At 39.4% G+C, this 22,199-nt stretch overlaps 1 protein-coding gene across 1 annotated transcript in view; it reads left to right on the forward strand.

Moving 5' to 3' along the window:
• Positions 1-22,199, forward strand: part of DRC11 (dynein regulatory complex subunit 11) — a 315,369-nt gene that overhangs the window by 235,082 nt on the left and 58,088 nt on the right. The window contains exons 9-11 of the mRNA XM_082262397.1: positions 18,141-18,216; positions 18,375-18,481; positions 18,817-18,909. Of these exons, the coding sequence (XP_082118523.1) occupies positions 18,141-18,216; positions 18,375-18,481; positions 18,817-18,909 (276 nt within the window). The remainder of the gene's footprint in view (positions 1-18,140; positions 18,217-18,374; positions 18,482-18,816; positions 18,910-22,199) is intronic.

Consider the following 22,199-nt stretch of genomic DNA (forward strand, 5'->3'; position numbering starts at 1 on the left):
TCTTGGTTCAAGTTCCTGTGTCACCTTTCACGTCACTAAGCAATGAATCAGCAATGTGATGATGCTGATTATGATTCTTCGATTAACCTGAAGGTAAAGAGGTGACACAGGAAGCTGGAAACCTGAGTAATAAAGTAGTATTGCCTACCTGGGTATGTAGTGTGACAAAGGTGTTTTAATCACAAGACTGGCTGAACAGAATTGCAAATCTCTTCGGCCATTTTCACACGGGCGCCTCCATGGGACAAAATATGCTTGTTCAGTGTGGGATCGCTCCGCTGATCATAACTGTTTATGATTAAGCAAATTTATTTGTGAAACGCGTCAACTGTCCTTGTTTATTCATCCTTTATGCTTGTCATGTTTGGATTTTAATATCACCAATAAAAATCCCTTGGTTCTCATGTCAGAGTGTGGTCTACTTTTCCTGATATTGGACTTTACTTGGGTTGTGTACCAGATGTGCACCCGATGTTTGAAGACTTCATTGCTTACACCTGAGCGGCTACATTTCCTTCCGCTGATCCCCGCTTAGCAGGCAGAAGACAGGCCCGTCTCTACTCACTGTGCAGAGCAGAAATGGACACAGTCCCACTCTCCTCTATGGGGAGATCGGGAGAAAATGGACCACCTGTCCGTTTTCATCCGATCATATTCAATCTGCCAGATGGATGAAAAATAGGTCCACCATCCATCTGGATTTTGCAGACAGGATCGGATCAGATAGCGGCGGGTGTCAGCGGACATGTCAGCGCTGATATCTGCTGTTCCATAGGGGTGAATGGAGGGTTCAATCAGGTCTGCCTGAAAAACTGACAGGTGGACCTGATCGGACAGCCAATGTGAAAGGGGCCTACAGGGAAAAACAGTTCACATTTTTGTATCAATATTCTGTATTTAGCTTTCCATTTTAAAGCCTAAAGGAGCAGTACAGCAAAAGCTCGTATGGCTGTACTTCTTCTGTGGATCACAGGATTGCAGTTCATTCTACACTCCTTTGACCTGTTTTCAGCAGACAGCGGGTTAAAGCCTACTGTTGGATGATGTCACAGAGCAAGTCCAGGCTGGGGAAATATCACAAAAATATTGTCGGGATCTGCCCACAACCCTAGATCTTCACCTGGTTCAGCCTCTCAGTCTCTCCCGCCTCCTCCACAGCCCAGCGCTCCAGTGAGTGGGGGGGGGGGCAGAGCAGAGATCGGTAACAGTCACCAGCTCTCTGCTCACTGAGCTCTGAGAACCGAGCTATCAGTGGTCTTTGATCTCTTGGTTCTTAGTCCTAAAGCCATCAGGGGACAGATGCTGCATCAAACTGATGCTGCATCCACCTAGGTAAGTATAATTTAAAAAAATGACGAACTTCTCTTTTAACGAATGCTATATTACTGGAACACCAGTTTAACCATAGCCAGTTTAACCAGAACCAGAGCTATGCAATGTTATGATCAAAGTGATGGCAAAATACCAGAATAATGCCATGCTAATAGACTGATGCATTGTTAAGAGTCAAAACATAACACTCTTCCAAAGTTTTAAAGTAACTTCTAGGGGAGCTTTACTGGTAAAATTACCTATCTAGTCTAGTCATTCTTGGAGAGGACAGCAGTATACTTTGATACATTTGTGGCCTATTTACTAAATTAAATTGTAAATTTTAAATTTCCAAAATGTTAATGCAAACAACCGAGGTAATACAAATAGAGAAGAGACAAAGTGCCAAAGCTTTGATTGGCATTGGGACATACAAGAAGGATTTTAGTGGCCACTGAAGATAAAGACCAGCACCCAAAGCAATTTTTTTTTTAAAACAGATTCTCTTCAAACTGCAGATTGGAGGTTCCAAAGTAAATATAAGTATTGATCTATACTTTTTTGAGTTCTTTTTTTAGGAAGCAGCACTGTCAGACTTTTACAGTCTCTTTTGATCATCTGTATCCAGTTTTGTATCATCTACCTGCTTGCTCCGTATTTTTGAGCTGACTAGTGAGAATAGCAGAGCGCACTTTTATGTCTGGAGACATTGGCAGAACAGCATAGTCGTTCAGACAAGCCATAGAACATTCAAAACTTAGAGCCCAAACAGGGCAACTCTGTGTTTCCAGCTGGTTGCGCACGCTTGACCACTTACAAAATGAAAGATATTTCTTTAAAAACCATGAAAAGGTTTTGAAACATTCAATGGGATTTTTCCATGTAACTAGTCCTAGACCTTCAAACTGAGTTACGTGATCCACTATAAGAAAATGCACTGTATCCTATGTCCATTCTGTTCTCCACATATTCTTATAAAAGTTAACATAGAGATATATGAACACTGAATTAGGAGATGAAAATTTCAAAACTCGTGGGGTTGATTTACTTGAAGCCAATCAGCTTCCAGGTGTTATTTTTTTTTTTTTTCAAAGCTTAATTGATAAAGCTGAAGTTAGAAGCTGATTGGCTACCAAGCACAGCTGCACCAGATTTTTCACTCTCCTGTTTTAGTAAATTAACCCATGGCATTTTGAGATTGGTTAAGTAGTACACGGAACGGAACTATCAATTCAATTAAAAATCAATTTAAAAATGCCAGTGCTCGAGAATTAGAAGATGACAGCAGGAAGTACAGATCCTGTCAAAAGTTTTTTGTTTTTTTTTTAGATTTTCTGTTTCCAATCTAAAACGAAATAAAACGATTTGGCAGGACTGTAAATGTTTTGGCAGAAATAAAATTCACATTTATGTTACTTGGTCAGAAGTCCCATTCAGCTCCAGCCTGGGAATAATGGACACAAATATTAAGTGTAGCACTGGATGTACCTCTAAACATATAGCCTGCTTAGGGAACTTTTAATTAAATTGTATTTTATTTTAATTAATTTAATTTTAATTAAAGCCACAGTCTACTTTTAAGATCTGTATTCAGTGCTATCAGAGTGAAGCTGAAGGGTACTTTAGAGGCTTCAGAAAAGCTGACTGATAAGCTTTGCTGATTTTGATGCTTTTAGAGCTATAGCTTTTAACCAATAATTATTGTAACTTGTTTTTTATTTTGGCATGTAGTCATATTATCTGTTGAATAGCCTTTCTGATGCGTATGTGACTGTAAACTGTATAGAGTAATATGCAAAACCAGCTTGGCAGAACTACATTTGAAAAGCTTATCTATTGTAAAATAGTTCCCCAAGGTTTTACAATTGGTCTTTTGAAAATATATATGAACTCTATAAACACAGTTCAGAGAGGCCCATTTCCAGTAAAATTTCCCAAAATATTTCTGCTTAGTCTTTCTACAATGGCCAGTGGAATTGGGTGGGATGAGTGATCTACATGCAAGATCTTATACTGGGAAGGATTTAGAGACAGCAAGACTTTTCAGAGTACTGCCATAGGGGACAAGATCATTACATTATGCTATCAAAATGTGTTAACAAGTAACACACTCTAATCTGGTCCACATGTTGTGTGTCAAAAACATCAAATTAGTCCCATTAAGATTTAATTCCATCTGGCATTAGTGTTTAGCATCAAGCAAACTAGATCCATCAGTGCTTTGATTCATAGTAAATATTTCACTGATGGAAATCTGTAACCTCTGTCTATAAGGTTGAGGCCACATAATAAAATTCTCAGCCATTTTGCAGGTTACCATACTTAACAGAATACGTGACTAACTTCTTTCTTTATTTTTTATGTTTAGGGCTAAAAACTTCTTAAACAATTGTGCAGTAAATAAGATATATAGCATATTATTATTTTTACAGGCTGTCAGTTTGCTTCTTTGATGAAAGAAACTTGTTGCTTAAATAGTTCAAGGATAAATTCACCTTTAAAAAAAAAAAAAAAATGCAGGTAAAAAAATGTGCATTTACTATTTTTCTTCTTAGGAGCCTGGAAAGCATTGCACCTGTGATCAGAAAATCAGGGACTCAATGTCAGGCTCCTGCAGACTGTCAGTGTAGTTGTCTGCCCGTACCTCAGATACAGGCAGGCAGTTAATTCAGTCCAGAAAGATCAATGAACTATGACGATGTTTACCAGCACCCTCGTAGTTCATTGAGAACTACAAGCCGTCAGCCACCAAGACTGCCGGTACTTGTCATCTATTCATTCACAGAACTCAGTGATTTTCAATAAAACACCAGTTCAAACATGTATAAATGGCTAGGCTATACCACTTTAATTATTATTGTGCTTATTGCGTACACAGTCACATGCATGCCCAGTGTTTTAGTAGCTTGACTAAATATACAGTTTTCACCAAAGACTGGATGGTACAAAAGCTATAGATGAAAGGAAAGTATCTTAATTGAATTCAGAAATGTAAAGAAATTTTATTACCCAGTAAGAAGATGGACCACAATTTTTATGTGATAAATTGTGACTAAATAGCTATTTAACCTCTTCCTTATATTGAAATAAAAAGGGTGGAATATTAACTACACAGTGATAGTGATGTTGTATGGTTCACAATGCTATTTATGGAAATAAAACTTTTTTTTTTGTATTAGAAAAAAACAAAACTATTCCAATTGTCTAGTTATCTAGAATTTCGATTTGTATTCTGTATATTTTTCATACAGTGATAAAATAATATGTTACTGTAATACAACCCTTGACCCGGTCCTAATAGAATCTCTGATCTAATATTGTTTTATAACATTATAAAGTGTCCTGAGTGCTCTGAATGGTTGTGACTGTTGGCAGCAGGGTGAGTTACCCCATCAGTAAAGTACACAGAGTGCTATGAGCATCAATTATATCACCCCATCAGTAAAGTACACAGAGTGCTATGAGCATCAATTATATCACCCCATCAGTAAAGTACACAGAGTGCTATGAGCATCAATTATATCGCCCCATCAGTGAAGTACACAGAGTGCTATGAGCATCAATTATATCACCCCATCTGTGAAATACACAGAGTGCTATGAGCATCAATTATATCACCCCATCAGTGAAGTACACAGAGTGCTATGAGCATCAATTATATCACCCCATCAGTAAAGTACACAGAGTGCTATGAGCATCAATTATATCACCCCATCAGTAAAGTACACAGAGTGCTATGAGCATCAATTATATCACCCCATCAGTAAAGTACACAGAGTGCTATGAGCATCAATTATATCACCCCATCTGTGAAATACACAGAGTGCTATGAGCATCAATTATATCACCCCATCAGTGAAGTACACAGAGTGCTATGAGCATCAATTATATCACCCCATCAGTAAAGTACACAGAGTGCTATGAGCATCAATTATATCACCCCATCGGTAAAGTACACAGAGTGCTATGAGCATCAATTATATTACCCCATCAGTGAAGTACACAGAGTGCTATGAGCATCAATTATATCACCCCATCAGTAAAGTACACAGAGTGCTATGAGCATCAATTATATCACCCCATCAGTAAAGTACACCGAGTGCTATGAGCATCAATTATATCACCCCATCAGTGAAGTACACAGAGTGCTATGAGCATCAATTATATCACCCCATCAGTGAAGTACACAGAGTGCTATGAGCATCAATTATATCACCCCATCAGTAAAGTACACAGAGTGCTATGAGCATCAATTATATCACCCCATCAGTAAAGTACACCGAGTGCTATGAGCATCAATTATATCACCCCATCAGTGAAGTACACAGAGTGCTATGAGCATCAATTATATCACCCCATCAGTGAAGTACACAGAGTGCTATGAGCATCAATTATATCACTCACAGCTGTGGAGAAACAGATGGAGAACTTTGGTGTTTCTTCACATAAGTGATAGCACCGTTGCCTGACTCATGGTCTGGGCACTATAGTTTTTCCACTTTTAAATAATCAGTTTTAATTATTACTACTTTTATATGAGAATAGCTTCACCTTAAAAAATAAGTATAAAAAATAATTAAATGGCAGAAAGTGAATTCTATGCATAGAAACAATAAAGACTTCAAAGAGAAATATGGCCAAACTTCTCTTCGGTTCATAAGAGTGCTCTTAATTGTGTTCTCCTGTGACCCAGAATCAGCCGGCAGCGGCTAAAGTCAGCTGATGTCACAGAGTCAGGCTAAATTCCACTGTTGGGCTCCACACAGAGGACTGACCGGCAACTGGCTCAGCCTCCCAGTGCACTTCTGAGAGTCTGAGTAAGCCATTCCCGCCACCCTCCCCTTTCTGGCCCTACAGTGAGCCAATCAGCAGATCCTGTGAACATTATGTCCGCTGGGACCCACTGATCGTTCACAAGGCAGATCGCGGTTCTGCTAGTATGGGGAGACAGAGATCCTGTGCTTCTGCTAAGCAGGAACAATCATTTCTGTCTTCTCACAGTCAAAGGATCACATGTGCAGTATCAAACAGAAGCAGCTTCCTTGGCTGTAAAGGATAGGAGGGTTTAGATCCAGTTTAGGGCTGTCAGAAGAGCAGCCTCTACAAACTCGGTAGTGCCTAAAAATGTAGAAAAATGGACAGCACCTGAGCATGTGCAGAGCAGGGTGAAACAGTGGGGTTGATTTACTAAAACTGGAGAGTGCAAAATCTGGTGCAGTTCTTCATAGTAACCAATCCGCTTACAGGTTTTATTGTCAAAGCTTAATTGAACAAGATGAAGTTAGAGGCTGATTGGCTACCTTGCACAGCTGCACCAGATTTTGCACTCTCCAGTTTTAGTAAATCAACCCCAGTGTGTTACTGGATTTTAAACATTGTAGACACTTTTTTGTAATGTTTTACATAGCTATACCTGCAAAACGGGCCAGCATGAAGGGATCTAGCAGGACTTCCACTGTAACTATGTAGCACTGCCCCCTTGAGAACTGCTGGATTTCGCACTTAGGGTTAGCGACCTTGACAATCTCTCACTTTTCTTCTTGGCTCATTTAATGACAGTCCAAGCGTATGTAGTTGTTTTTGTGTTTTATTGATAAATTAGGGATGGGAAAAGGGAATAGTGGGATACTCCAAATTAACTATGCACAATTGGTTGAGGACTCCTATCTTCAGGTACAGTCGGGCTGTTAAATCACCCTGCCACTATGGGTGAGTTTAGATTAAGACTCTTTCCTCCTGATAAGATGACTTGGTGAACTTAGCAATTATCTTCAGGACACTCTCACTAGCATCCTCTTTCCTTCACTGCTGACACCTGTCCACTGACTATCCTACATGTGGGGTGGCCCCCCTCAGGTCAGGCCTCTTGACACGATCCCCTGTACTCACGATTCTGTTTTTCCAGGGTCTGCAATGTATCCCCCCTCAGTCAGCTCTTCTGGACCTCTGGGTTCAGCTCCATTCCTCTGGCCCTCAGGATGACCTCCTGAGGCCACACGCCACTGCTACAAAGGAGGAGGCAACCGCCACCCTCCCTCTGGGATTCCGCTCACCAGCCAAAGACCCTGCAGCACATGTGCTCCTGGCTTTTATACAGTATCCCAGAATTCACCGAGGCGACCTGCCCTTGCCAATCACCAGGACTGTACCAAAGTCTATGCATCCATTTGTCAGGTTTCCTCCCACTGTCTAATATGCCTCCCTATTGGATCAGTGTGAAACACTCTCTAGACATAGTGAATCACATACTGAGCACAATGAGCAGACCTTACAAACAGATCCTGCTCTCCGATAAGCAGAGAGCAATATAGATTTGCCTGTTGCTCCTCTGATAGGCAGACAGAGCCAAAAACTATACTATCTCACTAGCACCTACCTTGGAGGGTGCTACAACTAATATTCAGTGCATTTATTTCATATAAACTACACTACATTTTCATGACTTCAACCCCCTCTTTGTGTTTTATCCCACCCTTAGTACTGCTGGAATGGTATTTTTTTCACCTAAACTAATACAAGTTCCTTCAACCAACAGTGTGCTAGATAAAATGTCAAACAATATGACTTTGTTTTATAAATCCCTTAAATTAGTAATTAAATTGTGATTTTATCCATGGAAATGTGTATGGTCATGATCGAATGTCCTGTATATCATAGAGATGATGTGATTCCATTAGCTTGAACGTGTGTTATGGTACTGGATTCAAAGAACAGTGAACAGTGTGACTCTCTTTGCTGAATGACACAACCTGGCTACAGAAGAGATGCTGGCTCCAGGGAAGTGAAGGAAACGCAGCCAATGTGCCTAGAAAGTGGGCCCTGCAGGTCAGGGGAAAGATGTGGTTACAATTTGATGGCAATCTCTGAAAATATGCATTTAATCAATGTGTAACCATAGTCTTCCCCCCATCCGCCCTCCCCTCTGGCCCCAGAAATAACAGAAGATCGGCTCCACACATCCCCCTCAAAGGAGTAGGATTATTAAGGGATTATTATTAAAACTTTGTTGCCATACACTTTTCCACATAAACGTGTTTTTGTAACAATGGTAGTGACATGAAACAAATTGGCAGCTGGCACCTTGCCTTTTTTTTCTGTATAGTTGCACCATAAAAAATGTGTCTACACTGTGCGACCTCTGACATCTGGCTCAGCACTGCGGCTAGTCTGTCTGATGTCCTTTTCCTTTCTTCTGAAAAATGTTTTAATGTAAGCCTTAAATGTATAAATAAAATATATGATATGTGAGTGGTAAAGCCATTCTCTTTCATATATTAAAATCTTCTATTTTTTATGCAAAAAATAATGTTTGAAAAGTGTAAAGTTACTAGGATATTACAGTAATAAAGTTGTAAATGCTTGCATAGATGCTTATATGAGAAGGTTTTCTTGAGGAAGGCTATGTACAGGGCTTGATGATGATGGAAATATAGCCTTTGGACACCACATGGTCCAGGAAAAGGACTGTTTTCACTCTGACAGGGTGGCTATGTGACTGCCACATCTCTTTGGTCCACTATGTACATAAAGGCACACCTGAAATTGTCAGCATCCCTGTCTTTTATATATAGTCACCTTTCAAAGATCCAAAAACTGCCACGTTTACCATAACTGCCCATCAGCTCCATACAGCACTTTAAAGAAGAACTTTACCAAGCATTGGGAATATTTAAGTCAGCAGCTACAATAGAGTCAATAGGGTCCAGCGCTGTCTTCCTGGTAGGTGATTCTTTTCACTGCTGACTTCCATCTTGGCTATGATTTCCTGTTGTCACACAGCCAGCTCCCCACTGCACATGTGCTAGATCATGCAGCACAGGGAGACTGGTCTGCAGCCTCCTGGGATGTGTGACATGATCACTGGAGCCTGAAGGTGGAACGAGGTGATGTCATCTTCCCGAGCTGAGAATTGAAGAAGTGGGAGTGGGTACTTACAAAAAAGGTACTCGTATATTCAAACAGTTACATAATTGGTAAGGCTGAAAAAAGACACCAGCCCATCCAGTTCAACCTGTGGTGTGTGAGTGTGCTTGTGTTTATGCCAATAGTAAATCGTATATCCCTGTATGTTGTGATTGTGCCCATCTAATAGCTTTTTAAACTGAGATCCTATAGTCCCTTTATTAGCTTTGTTGCTCTTCTCTGGACTCTCTCCAGTTCCAGCTCATCCTTTTTGAGGACTAGTGCCCAGAACTGGACAGCTTACTCAAGATGCGGCCGGAACTAGAGCCTTGTAGAATTATCATTTTTCCTCTGGATTGAATACCCTTTTTAAAGCATGCTAATATTCTGTTGGCTTTGTTTGCAGCAGTTTGGCATTGCATGCTATTGATGATCCTGTCATCTACTAGGATCCCTAGGTCCTTTTCTATCATAGATTCCCCCAGAGGTTCTCCCCCTAGCGAGTAATTTGCGTTCGTATTTTTAGCACCCAAATGCATTACTTTACTTTTTTTTTTTAACATTAAACCTCATTTGCCATCTAGCTGCCCAACACATTATCTTACTTAGGTCTTCTTGTAAGATGCGCAGATGTTATTGCCCTCCACAAAAAAACTTTAGATTTGAGCCGGAGTGAGATCGAGACCGAAGGGGGCATCTCTGTAAATTTTCTTACTTCTCTTGCTCACCCTTTCTTTTATCCTCCCTTCTTATTTGTTTTCTATTCTCCTATTTTTCCAAAATCTTTATATACTTGAAAAGGAAAGGTTGTATTATGGATACTATGCTTTTTACATTCTGATTAACTACTGACCACTTGTGCGTGAACTTATACTCCTGGAAGGTAGACCATTGCAGGCCCTAGTACGAACTAATGACTCCTGTTAATTCTAAGGTGATGGGAGCCAGGCGGAATGTTTGTATTATGGCTGCGATAACACCTCTCTGTCTCCTCCACTCCACAGGTAGTCACAGATATATTCTCCAAAGTTAAAATAATAACTAATCGTGCACTCCATGTAAAAATGTTTATTTAAAGGTAAAAATATAAAAGACATGCTTACATTAAAAAGTGCACAAGACCTGTGCACAAATATAAAAACTCATCCAGAGCCTTTCTCTATCTCCTTCAGGGATCACATTGCAACCAGGCAAAGCTGTGAGAGCAACTGGGATTGCTGAAGTAGATAGAGACAGACTTTGGATGAGTTTTTTTTTTTACATGTGCACAGGTTTTGTGCACCTTTTAATGTGAGTGTATTTTTTTTAATATATTTTTACCTTTAAATTACCATTATAAACTGAGAGCGCTATTGTTTTTATTTAATCTTGGAGAATATATTTGTGCCCGTGGAGTGGAGGAGATGGAGTTTTTGCAGCCCTTCTTTAAATGGAAGAGGAGCTAACAGGACCTAATGTGTGGTGGAGGACAGCAGGTGGTGCAATTACATATATCCTATTAAAGGGGAAATGGGGTAACCAGGTTCCTCCATGGAAAATGAGAACCCATCTAATTATTATATTGGCAAAGGAACAAGAAGTGGTGGTGTGTTCCAATATTTTCCATGCAGGATCAGTGGAACAGTTTATAAAGTTTGAGCACTGAAGAGCACATTGCATACTTTTGGATCATATTTTAAAAAGGGATAGTATATTTTTGAATAGTATGATATTTATATTTTAATATTGTGACATGATGGCACTGATGAATATTTTTCAGTAAGGTGATTATTTGTTTATTGAGCATCTATTCAGTTTTCAACACAAGCGAGCACTGGGTTGGGGTTGGAGTAAAAAAAACAGGAGGGGGTAGAGAGGATAACCAGTGGGGAAAATGAAGAAATAAAACTGTGTAATTTAGGCATGACAAATGGCAATGAATGAGATTGACAAATACAAAGCACAATCGGGTAAGTCACATTATTAAAATTGAGTGGACTAAATTTTCATAGCTATGTTCTGTAATACTACCCCCTCAGGAGCCGTTGAGTATTTGGGGCTCCCTGTTATCTTCTGAGCCCTTGTTGAGGCACAACCCCTGCTGACACCACCATTATACTTTAGCCAGATGTCACTCGACGAATAAACACACCACTTTTGATAAACAATTATCCAGTTTATATCGAAGTCAGATTAGCAGTAGTATAATCACAAAAAAGGCAATGTCTAACATACACAAACTCTACAGCTCCACTTCAAGTAGATTCAACTCTCCTACAGGACTCAGAGTTTAAACGTTAGCTTTCCTACCGGGAGTTTTTTCCTCAAGTGTGCAGAAAAGAGAAGAGCAAAATATATTGGGCTAGCTCACTGGTGGGCTCCCAGTAACAAGAATCAGGGTTTATCTCTCTAAAGATTATGATAACAAATGTCTCGTAGAGAACCAATTACAAATTATGGGAAGAATTCATCTGCCGGCTTGATGGGGCCCTTTCGTTGGTTTATTGTAGAGGTGTAGTTTCCTTGGGTGAAAAATGGCACTTCCCTAGAGATGGTGAAATAGAAAGCAGAGTTCCCCTTTGATAGATGGCAACAAACTTTCGTAGTCACTTGAAGAACAAAAGACGATTATAGAGTCTGTGTCTCTGTGTGGCAATCAGTACTATATTAAATCCTGAGCTTGAATAACTGACAACAACAAATGACCTTGCAACATGTGATGGCTTGGTATGGATTAGGATCCCTCTCACCCAGTCCTTCGATGTAACAGAGCGAAGAGATGACTTTGCTGTTGGGGAGGGGGCCTTTGTCTCTCGGGCCTCCCACAGATGATGTCGTGCCAATGGTATTGACCTGATCTGTCTGACTACGGGACCGGTTACCCTGCGCCTCAGTTGGTTCAGCAATCTGTAATCTCCCGATCAAACTCCAATTTGATCCAATCTGGCCTGTGTCCTTCTGGATCTGCACTACCTTCTCCCACTGTCCTGGTTCTCTCACTGTGTCCTCCTTTCTCTCCTGAATGTTCCCAGGCTTTTCCTTTTTAAGGCTTCCCCTTTGCCCGCTACACCAAGTTCACTATATGGACCACTTATGTATTTATACATGTTAACCATATTCCCCTAATCTCTTCTCATTAGAGAATAAAATCAATTCAGCTAATCTTTCCTCATAGCTGAGCGAGCCACTCAATGCCCCTTTTCAGATTGGTTGCCCTTCTCTGCACTTTCTCCAGTTCCCCGATGTCCTTTTTGTGAAGTGGTGCCCAAAACTGAACTGCATATTCCAAATGAGGTCTTACTAATGATTTGCATGGGGTAAAATGATATCTCTCCACAGTCCATACCTCTTTTAAAACAAGAGAGTCTTTTGCTTGCTTTGTATATGGAGCTTATAATATTGATGCCGACCTGCACATCAGAGAAAAATAGTGCACTCATTAGGCCATTAACAAGAGAACTGGAAAAGGTAATAAAAAGGAGAGGGGGTTGGGGAGAGGGGCATCAGAACAATAATGTAATTAGGAGGTACTGTATTTGCCCTAAGTTTGCCTGCAGAACGCGGTTGGTTGGGAAGCCAGTGAGGGAATTTTATTTTGATACAAGAATGCCCAGATCCTATTCAATTTATTGCAGTTATCCTTCTGGGACAAATACCATTGTTTAGCTACCATTATAATAGGCATAAATGTTCTTGTCACATGGGGGGCACTAAAAAAATTGTACATCCCAGGTGCTAAGGAATAGTGTGCATATGCAGTTTCAGAGAGGTTGTAAGAATTTGAGAGAAGCTGTAAGAATTTTATAAAACTTTTTTACACATTCCTTCCTGTTTTTATTCTAAAGGAATAGTTCTTTAATAGATCATGTCTTGTGCAGGAAAGATTCTGAATGGAGGTTACGTTTGAGTTATTGATCAGTTGATGCGCTTAAAGTGTTCTGAAGAGGAGAGTGGCGTGGTTTGTACCCCTTAGGAAGCGAATAACCGTTTAGAAGCATATTGTCAAAACTTACGTTTTGTTTCCTAGGGTGCCCAAAATCTGACTTCTAGGAAAATCAGTGAACCAATTGAACAAGCAGGATGTAACATCTCATATTGTAAAGTGCTGCGCAATCTGTTGGTGCTAAACAAAATCTTGTATAATAATAATAATCTCTTGGGGCGTTCCGTGCCCCAACTCTGTACAGAAGGCCTCCAGGTTGCCATATTGCATTGATTTTTGCAGAAAATTACAGCACTGCAGTAAAAAATGGAAAGGTCATTTTTAATAAGCTTTTTAATGGCTTGTGTCACAATAGTATATGCTATATATTTTTTTTTATTACTTTCAAAATATTTTAATTATGCTAGTAAAGTTACCCTTTAAAACCTTACAATCTTTAATATTAAACTGAAAACTGAACTGTAACTCATGATCTTCAACTGAACCACAAAACTCAGCTTAACACATAGGCATAACGCTGGCCATATACTGGACAATTTTGTGACAATTAACTTCCAGCCAGCTTTTGATTGCAATAAAACAGCAAATGGATCATGGTAACCTACCACCAACAGTTTTGTTCAATTCCATATGATCATTTTTGTGATTGAAATTTACTCAAAACTGCCTGACTATATGGCCAGCATATTTCCTAACCCTACATATTAACCTAGATTTATACCATGGGAAAGAAACCCTTTTTTGACATAGTCTACATTGGGTATAAAGTAGACGATATATAATAAAGTACATATCTCAGGATCTAAGCGAAAGAAGCTGTAATAATAAAATTGAGGTAAAATCACTAGCTGTTCTCCTTCTAGAAAATAGAACGTTAACCCTTACTTTATGAGCTAATTCCCTGCAGATACAGAAAATTGCGATATATTCGGCACTAAAACAAGCAGTGCTCTAATTAAATGTACACAGTTCCATACGTGAGTCATATATCTATGTGATCACACGTGGTGTCTATCTAACCCACCATCAGCGCTCTCCATGAATGACCTTGTGAACCCTTATTACTTCCCACTTATCGACTTAAGAACCAGAGTTGTCACCCCGTCACGCATGTTATTCTCCAAATAATACTAATAAGTGAAAACAAATCTAAGATATTGTTTGGTGTTTAGCCAACCTTCTCCACAGAACCGCAGTTAGTTTCCATGGGAATAACATTCACATGAAACTTGTAGTGGTAACCACGGGTGCAAATAACCATATAATTCAAGTTAATTGCATTTACCTCTAACAACCATCCAATTATATTATGCAAACTGCAGGCAGGTGCAGTACAATTGTGATAACATCTGTTTGTAGCAACACAACTGGCTATTATGTTGTCTCATTGTTACATAAGGTATGTGATGAGGTATGTAAATGTGGGGTCACCCTAAAGGGAAACTAAAGTTATTTTCTTATTATGTTATTACAGTAAGGTTTTTCTTAAAGTTGGTATGTTTTACTTGATTTATATGCTACACTTGCATAATTATATTTTTTCTAGTGGCTATCCTTGATAAAGCGGAGGAGTGGACCAACATTCCACAGGCCACAATCAACAACTTGATTAACTCTGCGCTATGTGAAGGAGATGTGTTGCACTGCGTGAGGCAAATGGTGGTCACACCAGATACTGACTGGTATTCTGACCCCCCGGACCACCCCAAAACAATAAAACAACACATTTTAGAGTGGCCTTTTATTGTGGCCAGCCTAAGGCACACCTGTGCAATAATCGTGCTGTCTAATCAGCATCTTGATATGCCACACCTGTGAGGTATGGCATACCAAGTGGATTATCTCGGAAAAGAGAAGTGCTTACTAACACAGATTTAGCCAGATTTGTGAACAATATTTGAGAGAAATAGGCCTTTTGTGTACATAGAAAAAGTCTTAGATATTTGAGTCCAGCTCATGAAAAATGGGGGCAAAACCAAAAGTGTTGCGTTTATAATTTTGTTCACTGTATATATAAACTATCTTACCTGCCAAAAATATGTTCAGCCAGCCTTTTGATTCAGGCAGGCCTACCACACAGCTTAGCCAGGGTAATTACCACGCTTTTCTTTAGGGTCAAAAAGCAAAAAAGTTTGGTGTCCAGCCCATCTCTTGTCTGCTGATTGAATATTAATGGAGTATAACCACACTAACAAGATCAACATTCTGCTCTGTATTTTCTCTCCTTCAAGTGCAAGACAGACAGAACTGTTCAATGCTCATAGTGATACAGGAAGTTACTATAAAGACAAACTGAAGCATTTATACTAACTACATAAAAAAATATATTTAAATGACATATAATATGCCTATCAAACTATGATACTGGGATATTTTGTTACCTTTGCCTTTTCCTCATTGTCATTCTGTTCGTTTTCTACATGTCCAACTTTATGTACTATAACCAAGGGAACATCCCACTGGATGGTCCCACCACAGGTCACAAATGATGAATATAGATGGATGAATATATATACATCACAAAAATTATCAAATAAGCAGATAAAACATGGACGGTGTTGTAAACACATATGCATATAGGAAAATATCCATGTATACAAGTTTCACACTCTTCACAGATAGTTCTCCTCTGTGCTCCGTGATTTCAAACAGATAGGTGAAGGAAAAAACTTTGGTGCTGGACCAAGTTGGCAGCCAGAAAAGATCATGCTCCACAACCAAGGTGGGTAATGCAAGCTGCTTACCAGATCGAATTGATCACTGAATTACAGGTGGTCAAACAAGGCACAAGGCAAAAAGGTCTCCCTCAGACCATACATGGCTCGTACGGCTCTCACTGATCCAGCAATACTCAAAGACAAAAGTAGGAAAGCAACCCCGTTTTTTTTTTTTTAAGGATCTGATTGCCAGATCCACTCTTGAGAGTCCATCCATACTTATCCATTCATCCATCCATAGTCATCATTTGTGACCAGTGGTGGGACCATCCAGTGGGATGTTCCCTTGATTTATGGTTTTTATACTAAGCGCTGCAAATTTTTTAGCATTTTATGTTTAGAGTGTGTATCTCAACTCTTATTGCTAGCAGCTTTCCCCTCCTTTCCTTTTGCTCAAGCGCAGTGTTCCCCTTTTTTCTTTTGGTTGCTTCTATTATGCAGACTGTATGGTTTATTCTACTATTCTGGTCATTCACCATCAGTACTTATTTGTTATATTTCAAACACTATTTGGCTGGATTGTAATTGACTCAATGTTCCTGTGTCAGTTATATCCTCTGTATTTCTTGTTATCTTTTCATACTTAATAAAAACTTAATGATGAAAAAAATACATTTAAAGAGAATCTATAGTGGTTTAGGAGTCAATTTGTCTTTTTATCTTTCATTTAAACTTTATAAGGGTCTAACCAGATCTTTGATATTTTTTACAATTATATTATTTAGCAAAGAAAAAAAACTTGAAATCAGTATGCAGGACACTAATGATGTTCTTAAAAGCTCAGAACAGCATAAGCTGTTTACCTTCAGACTTTCTCTGAAGTTAAAAGCCTGCATAGTACCCTTGGAAAAGAGCAGGCAAGCAGGGAGAGGGACAAACCATTCATCTGACTCAAAAAGGCTGATCGACCAAAGAAGTTTATAAAATTATCCCATCATGTATAGATACAATGAATAAATAAGAATTTGCTTTTCGCATTATTAGATAGTTTTAGTGAATTTAACCTCTTTTTAAGTCAAGATTCTCAACTTGTTTAGAAAATGAGCCTCATTCAGTTTTGTTATACTAAAGGTTTAATTATTTTTTATAACAAACATGTAATACTTACCTGCTCTGTGCAATGGTTTTGTACAGAGCAGTCCTGATTCTCCTCTTCTCAGATCCCCTGCCAGCGATCTGGGCTATTCCCCCCCTGCCGAGTGCCCCCATAGCAACCTGCTTGCTGTGGGGGCATTTGTGTGTGCTCTGTGTTCCATAAGATGCCCCTGCTCCCTCCTCACTGGCTGTGATTGATACTGTTTCTGAGCCAATGAGGAGGCACAGAGCTGGGACAGCAGTCACTCTCATGCACATCGCTCAATCGGGATTGGGCTCAGGTTATGTATTAGGGGGGCTGCAGGGAGAGCTGCATACTAAAAAAATTTTCTTCATGCATAGAATGCATAAAGGTAAGAAACCTTCAGGTTTTACAACTACTTTAAGCTATTCAGCACTGTATAGAACAAGCTTTTTTCAGCAAAGCAGCTAAGGTTAGCTTGGTAAACATATACAAAAGGAGCCTAGAGATATGCCTTTTGGTTAGAAATGTAAATGTACAGTCAGGTCCATAAATATTGGGACATAACACAATTCTAATTTTTTTTGGCGCTATACACCACCACAATGGATTTGAAATGAACCATCTTGTTTTGTTTCATTTCAAATCCATTGTGGTGGTGTATAGAGCCAAAAAGAATAGAATTGTGTCGATGCCCTAATATTTATGGACCTGACTGTAAATATTTTTATTCAATATTTCATATGAATGTTACCTGTACTAAACAGCCAAGCTTTTGTGTTCACAATGCAGAAGGCCAGCTGCGTGGCACAGGACCCGGAAGTAGGTGGAGATCACTGTAATAGTCTACTTCGGTGATTTCCAGCTTCCAGGGGCTTCAGCCAGGTATGGTATATACATAGTTACATTGGTCCAAGCTGGATCAATGTAATTATGTGTAAAATATTCATACCCATGTTTCGTCTTTAATTTTGTAAAAGACCGTGCAAACTATTGATGCTATACAAATCCTACATTCCCTGAAATCATGCTTTAATTATTACATAACTGGACCAAACAGGGAACCTTCACCATGCCACAAGCTGACATGTTCATTTATTGAGATACAGCATTATAGAATAAATCCTTTTATTGAATAGTACAGGGACTTCTTTTGTCTGCTGGCTAAAACATCAGTGTACCAGATTATGCATTTAATTTTAAAAGCTTTGTTTTATTTGATACATTTCAGGAGGAAGAACCAGGCTGGAAAATGAAGCCAAGCCAGTTCTTGCCAGACATAGGCTCTACACGCCACACATATGAAGGTAATCTAAGTTTGAATACTATTCTATTAAATGAAAACTGACTTTTGGCTTATGGAGTACTTTTCCACTGTTTGGGTGAGAATGGGCATGAAAGAAGGATTTGCATCTCTAACTAGTCTTACACATTTCTTCTATTATTCTATTTGCTTTCTTTGCAGCCGTTTGGCAAAATCGAGATGAGTCCTGGAATCTTCACCAGACACATGACTCTGAGCTCATAAAAGAAGACAAGAGGAAGGAAGTGGAAGAAGAGATTAGAATTCAGGTTTGGCTGAAGTCTGCTTCTGTAATCATAAATACTTGTCACCTGAGACTGGACTTGGACGTTTTTGGGACTGCTCTAAAGCGCCGATCCTGGCACCATATCACCCAGCATTACAAGGGCTGCGGATATTGGTTACTGCTTTGCATTTCGTATTTTGTAAACTTTGTAGAGAGCATCTGTATCCTCCCTGCTGTTTTTTAAACCCCCTGATTTGTGCATTTAGAAATTAGATTTGCCTTTTTCATTAATTTAATATTTAACAGCATAAAGTTATATCTCATGTGTGAACAGAGAAGCTTTGATTTCCCCCTGTAATATTTTCTGTATAATGATAGGTTGATGAGTTGATGAGACAAGAGTTGCAGAACCTGAAACTGTCTGTGGACAGAGACAAAAACAAGAAGAAAAAGGGAAAAAAAGGAGGAAAGGTAAGTGACAAGGTCAAAATGAAATGCTTATAAAGGACTTCACTTCAAGGCAGGGGCCTCATGCATAATTGGAGCCTTTGTTCTCATTTCTAACTGCAGACAATGCACATATCTTTGCGATACAGAACAATGCACTTGTTTAAAATGTATCTACAGCCAAAACAGTTTTTAGTTTTGGATAGAGCAGGATGTTTTTAAAAGTCCCTGTTGTGTGTTTTTTTTTTTTGGCTGTTTGCTGTCCTTCCCCTAACTTCATTGCCCGACGACACTAAGCCCCCGTTCACATTAGGTCGCGCCGACTTAGGGGGCGACCTGTGAAGTCGCGTGCAGCGCGACTTCGGCGCGACTTGCACGGACTTCACATAATGGAAGTCAATGCAAGTCGCCTCCAGGTCGCCCCGAAGTAGTACAGGACCCTTTTTCTAAGTCGGAGCGACTTGTGTCGCTCCTATTAGAACGGCTCCTGTACTACACAGTGGGAGCGGGAGGACCGCGACTTGTCAGGCTGACAAGTCGCCTGACAAGTCGGATCAATGTAAATGGACACTAAAGGAAGAGAGAAGAAATTGCTTAAAAAAACAGTTTTCACTAGATGTCCCTATTTGCAGATTCCCCCCCTACTCATGTAACAACCTTAGGATGAAGGATTTCCTATTACTCCCTGCTACAGGGCAATGATATCAGAGACAGAGACAGTGAAAACATTTTTGACAGAGCTTCTAAACTTCCCCACTTAATCTGAAACTAAAAACCAATACAGTCTTTGGCATTGCTAAATATGACTGATCATGCCAAAAAATTGTCTTTTATTTAACGATGGTGATAATATGAGGCCATGTATTGTCACATAGTTGTTTGGCTTCTTTTTAAATCATAATGATGACAGAACTCACCCAAATGGCCCTAAACAAAAGTTTCCATCCCCTGTTATGTTTGGCCTTGGTACAGACTCACAAGGTGACACACACAGGTTAAAATGGCAATTAAAGGTTAAAGGTTAATTTCCCACAAAAAATGAGCGACAATTTTGAAAAAAAAAAAACAATATTTTTCACATTCTGCTATATGACATTCTCAAAAAAAAAAAATTAAAAATCAACATTTTTTAACATTTTAGGCCAATTTGTTTTCTGCTACATATTTTTGGTAAAAAAAATTGCAATAAGCGTATTTTGATTGGTTTGCGCAACAGTTATTGCATCTACTAACTACAGGCAAGATTTATGTCATTTTTATTTATTTTTTTACTAGCAATCTGTGATTTTTTGCGGGACTGCAACACTGCGGCAGACAGATCGGACCCCTGACTGACATTTTTGACACTTTTGGGGGACCAGTGACATTACTGCAGTAATCAGTGCTTAAAATATGCACTGTAATAATGACACTGGCAGGGAAGGGGTTAACATTATAGATGATGATCAAGGGGTTAAATTTGAGCCTAGGGAGTGATTCTAGGGAGCCTAGGGAGTGATTCTAACTGTGGGGGGGGCATGGCTTCTGAAATGACCATAGAGACATGTGATCCTATATAGAAGGGTCACATGGGCTCTATGATCATTCCAGGGAGAAGAACGGTCAGCTGTGTTTACAACAGCTGACCGTTCTTCTCTCTCAGCGGGGAGCCTTTTGCGGGTGTCAGGTGCAATCGGAGCCACCTGCCCGCTGCATCTGCTTTCCCCCTGACAAATGGGGATGGGAGGGTGCCGGCGGCGGTGCGTGCTTGCCCCCTAGCCTCCTGGGAGCGAGCGCCGTACATGTACGGCGTTTTGCCTGGGAACGGCTGCCTGCCGCCGTATAACTGCGGCAAGCGGTGGGGAAGCAGTTTAAATGCATTTAGTGCGTTTGTTAGCTCTCACGTGGATGCACTGAGCAGGCAAGATACTGAGCCATGGGGAGCAGAAAAGAACTGTCAAAAGACCTGCATAACAAGGTAATGGAACTTTACAAAGTTGGAAAAGGATAAAAAAAGATATCCAAAGCCTTTAATATGCTAGTCAGTACTGATCAATCACTTATTGCCACGCTTACCCCTAATGCAGGTTGGCAGACACTAGTCCAGAGAAGAAAACCTTGCTTTGTGCACTGATGCACAGTCATGTTGGAACAGGAAGGGGCCATCCCCAAACTGTAGACGTGCACTGCTGAAAAATGTGTTTCCTTTTGTTTTCGCTTCATTTGCTTTTTTTTTTTCAATTATCCGATCATTCACTATGATCGGAGTTTGTTAATTCAAATCATTCATAACTTTGGATGCATTCATATTGGGACTCAGACCATTTGGACATTGATTGTATTTGTAATCCCCGTTAGTTCAGATTTTTCTGTTTTTTATGTTTATTCGGCCATTTGTTATTTCAGATTTATTCGTTGATATGGAAATATTTGTTATTTCCGAGTCGGACTCGATGTTCGGCGCTGGGATTAATTTTGTAGGCCTCAGCTACTTACTAGTACATGTATTTAAAGAACAAAACTGGCAATTAACAATTATTATTTGTATTAGACTTGGAAACTGTGTATAATAATAAATTAGAATCACATAATTTATTTACACAGTTATATTCACTTTACTGCAGTGCACTACTCCGTTAATTAACCCAACCCATGTAACTATTCTTTGTGGGAGTTTAGGAGCAGAGAAGAGAGGATTTCAACTATTTTAAAATAGTACTAATAAATAATTTAACTTTTTTTCTAGCAAATAATAAAATAAATAAATTGTATCAGGAAAAGAGAGGGATAGAGAAGGAGTATTACCGCCTGGTCCTTAGCATTGGCCGGACTTAACATCAAAACAAAGATCTACCAATATCATTATCTAGTAAATAGCTAACAACAACAAAAAAAAAATTCTGCAGTGCAGGCAGAAGCAAAATGATAAAAAGAACCCACTCTCTCACTAAAGGAAACTACAGGAAAAAATAAACTCTTTTTTTTTACTTTAAAAAATGTAATCTGTAGTGCAGACTTCTGCATGCAAACACACAGCAAGATAAAACCCACACTGTCTCACAAAAGGAAAAAAAAATTGGAACTGCAGGAAATCCTAATTTACTACTAAGAAGAAATAATAGTAAGCTTAATTTGAAATTAATAATTTTTCTCTCAATCCACAATGCACAAGACCACTGGCACTGCACTGCTGTGCAGACTGCTGCAGACAGAAGGGAATAAGGGATAAGCTAATTCGCCAGAGATATGTAATGTTCTGGTACCTCTGGTACCCTTATTCCACTTTCCATTCCGCGTATGCGTCCCACCATTCTCTTCTGGTAGGTGCGCATACA

This window comes from Pelophylax lessonae, assembly GCF_965119305.1.
Source record: "Pelophylax lessonae genome assembly, chromosome: 6".
In the NCBI taxonomy this organism is placed as follows: Eukaryota; Metazoa; Chordata; class Amphibia; order Anura; family Ranidae; genus Pelophylax; species Pelophylax lessonae.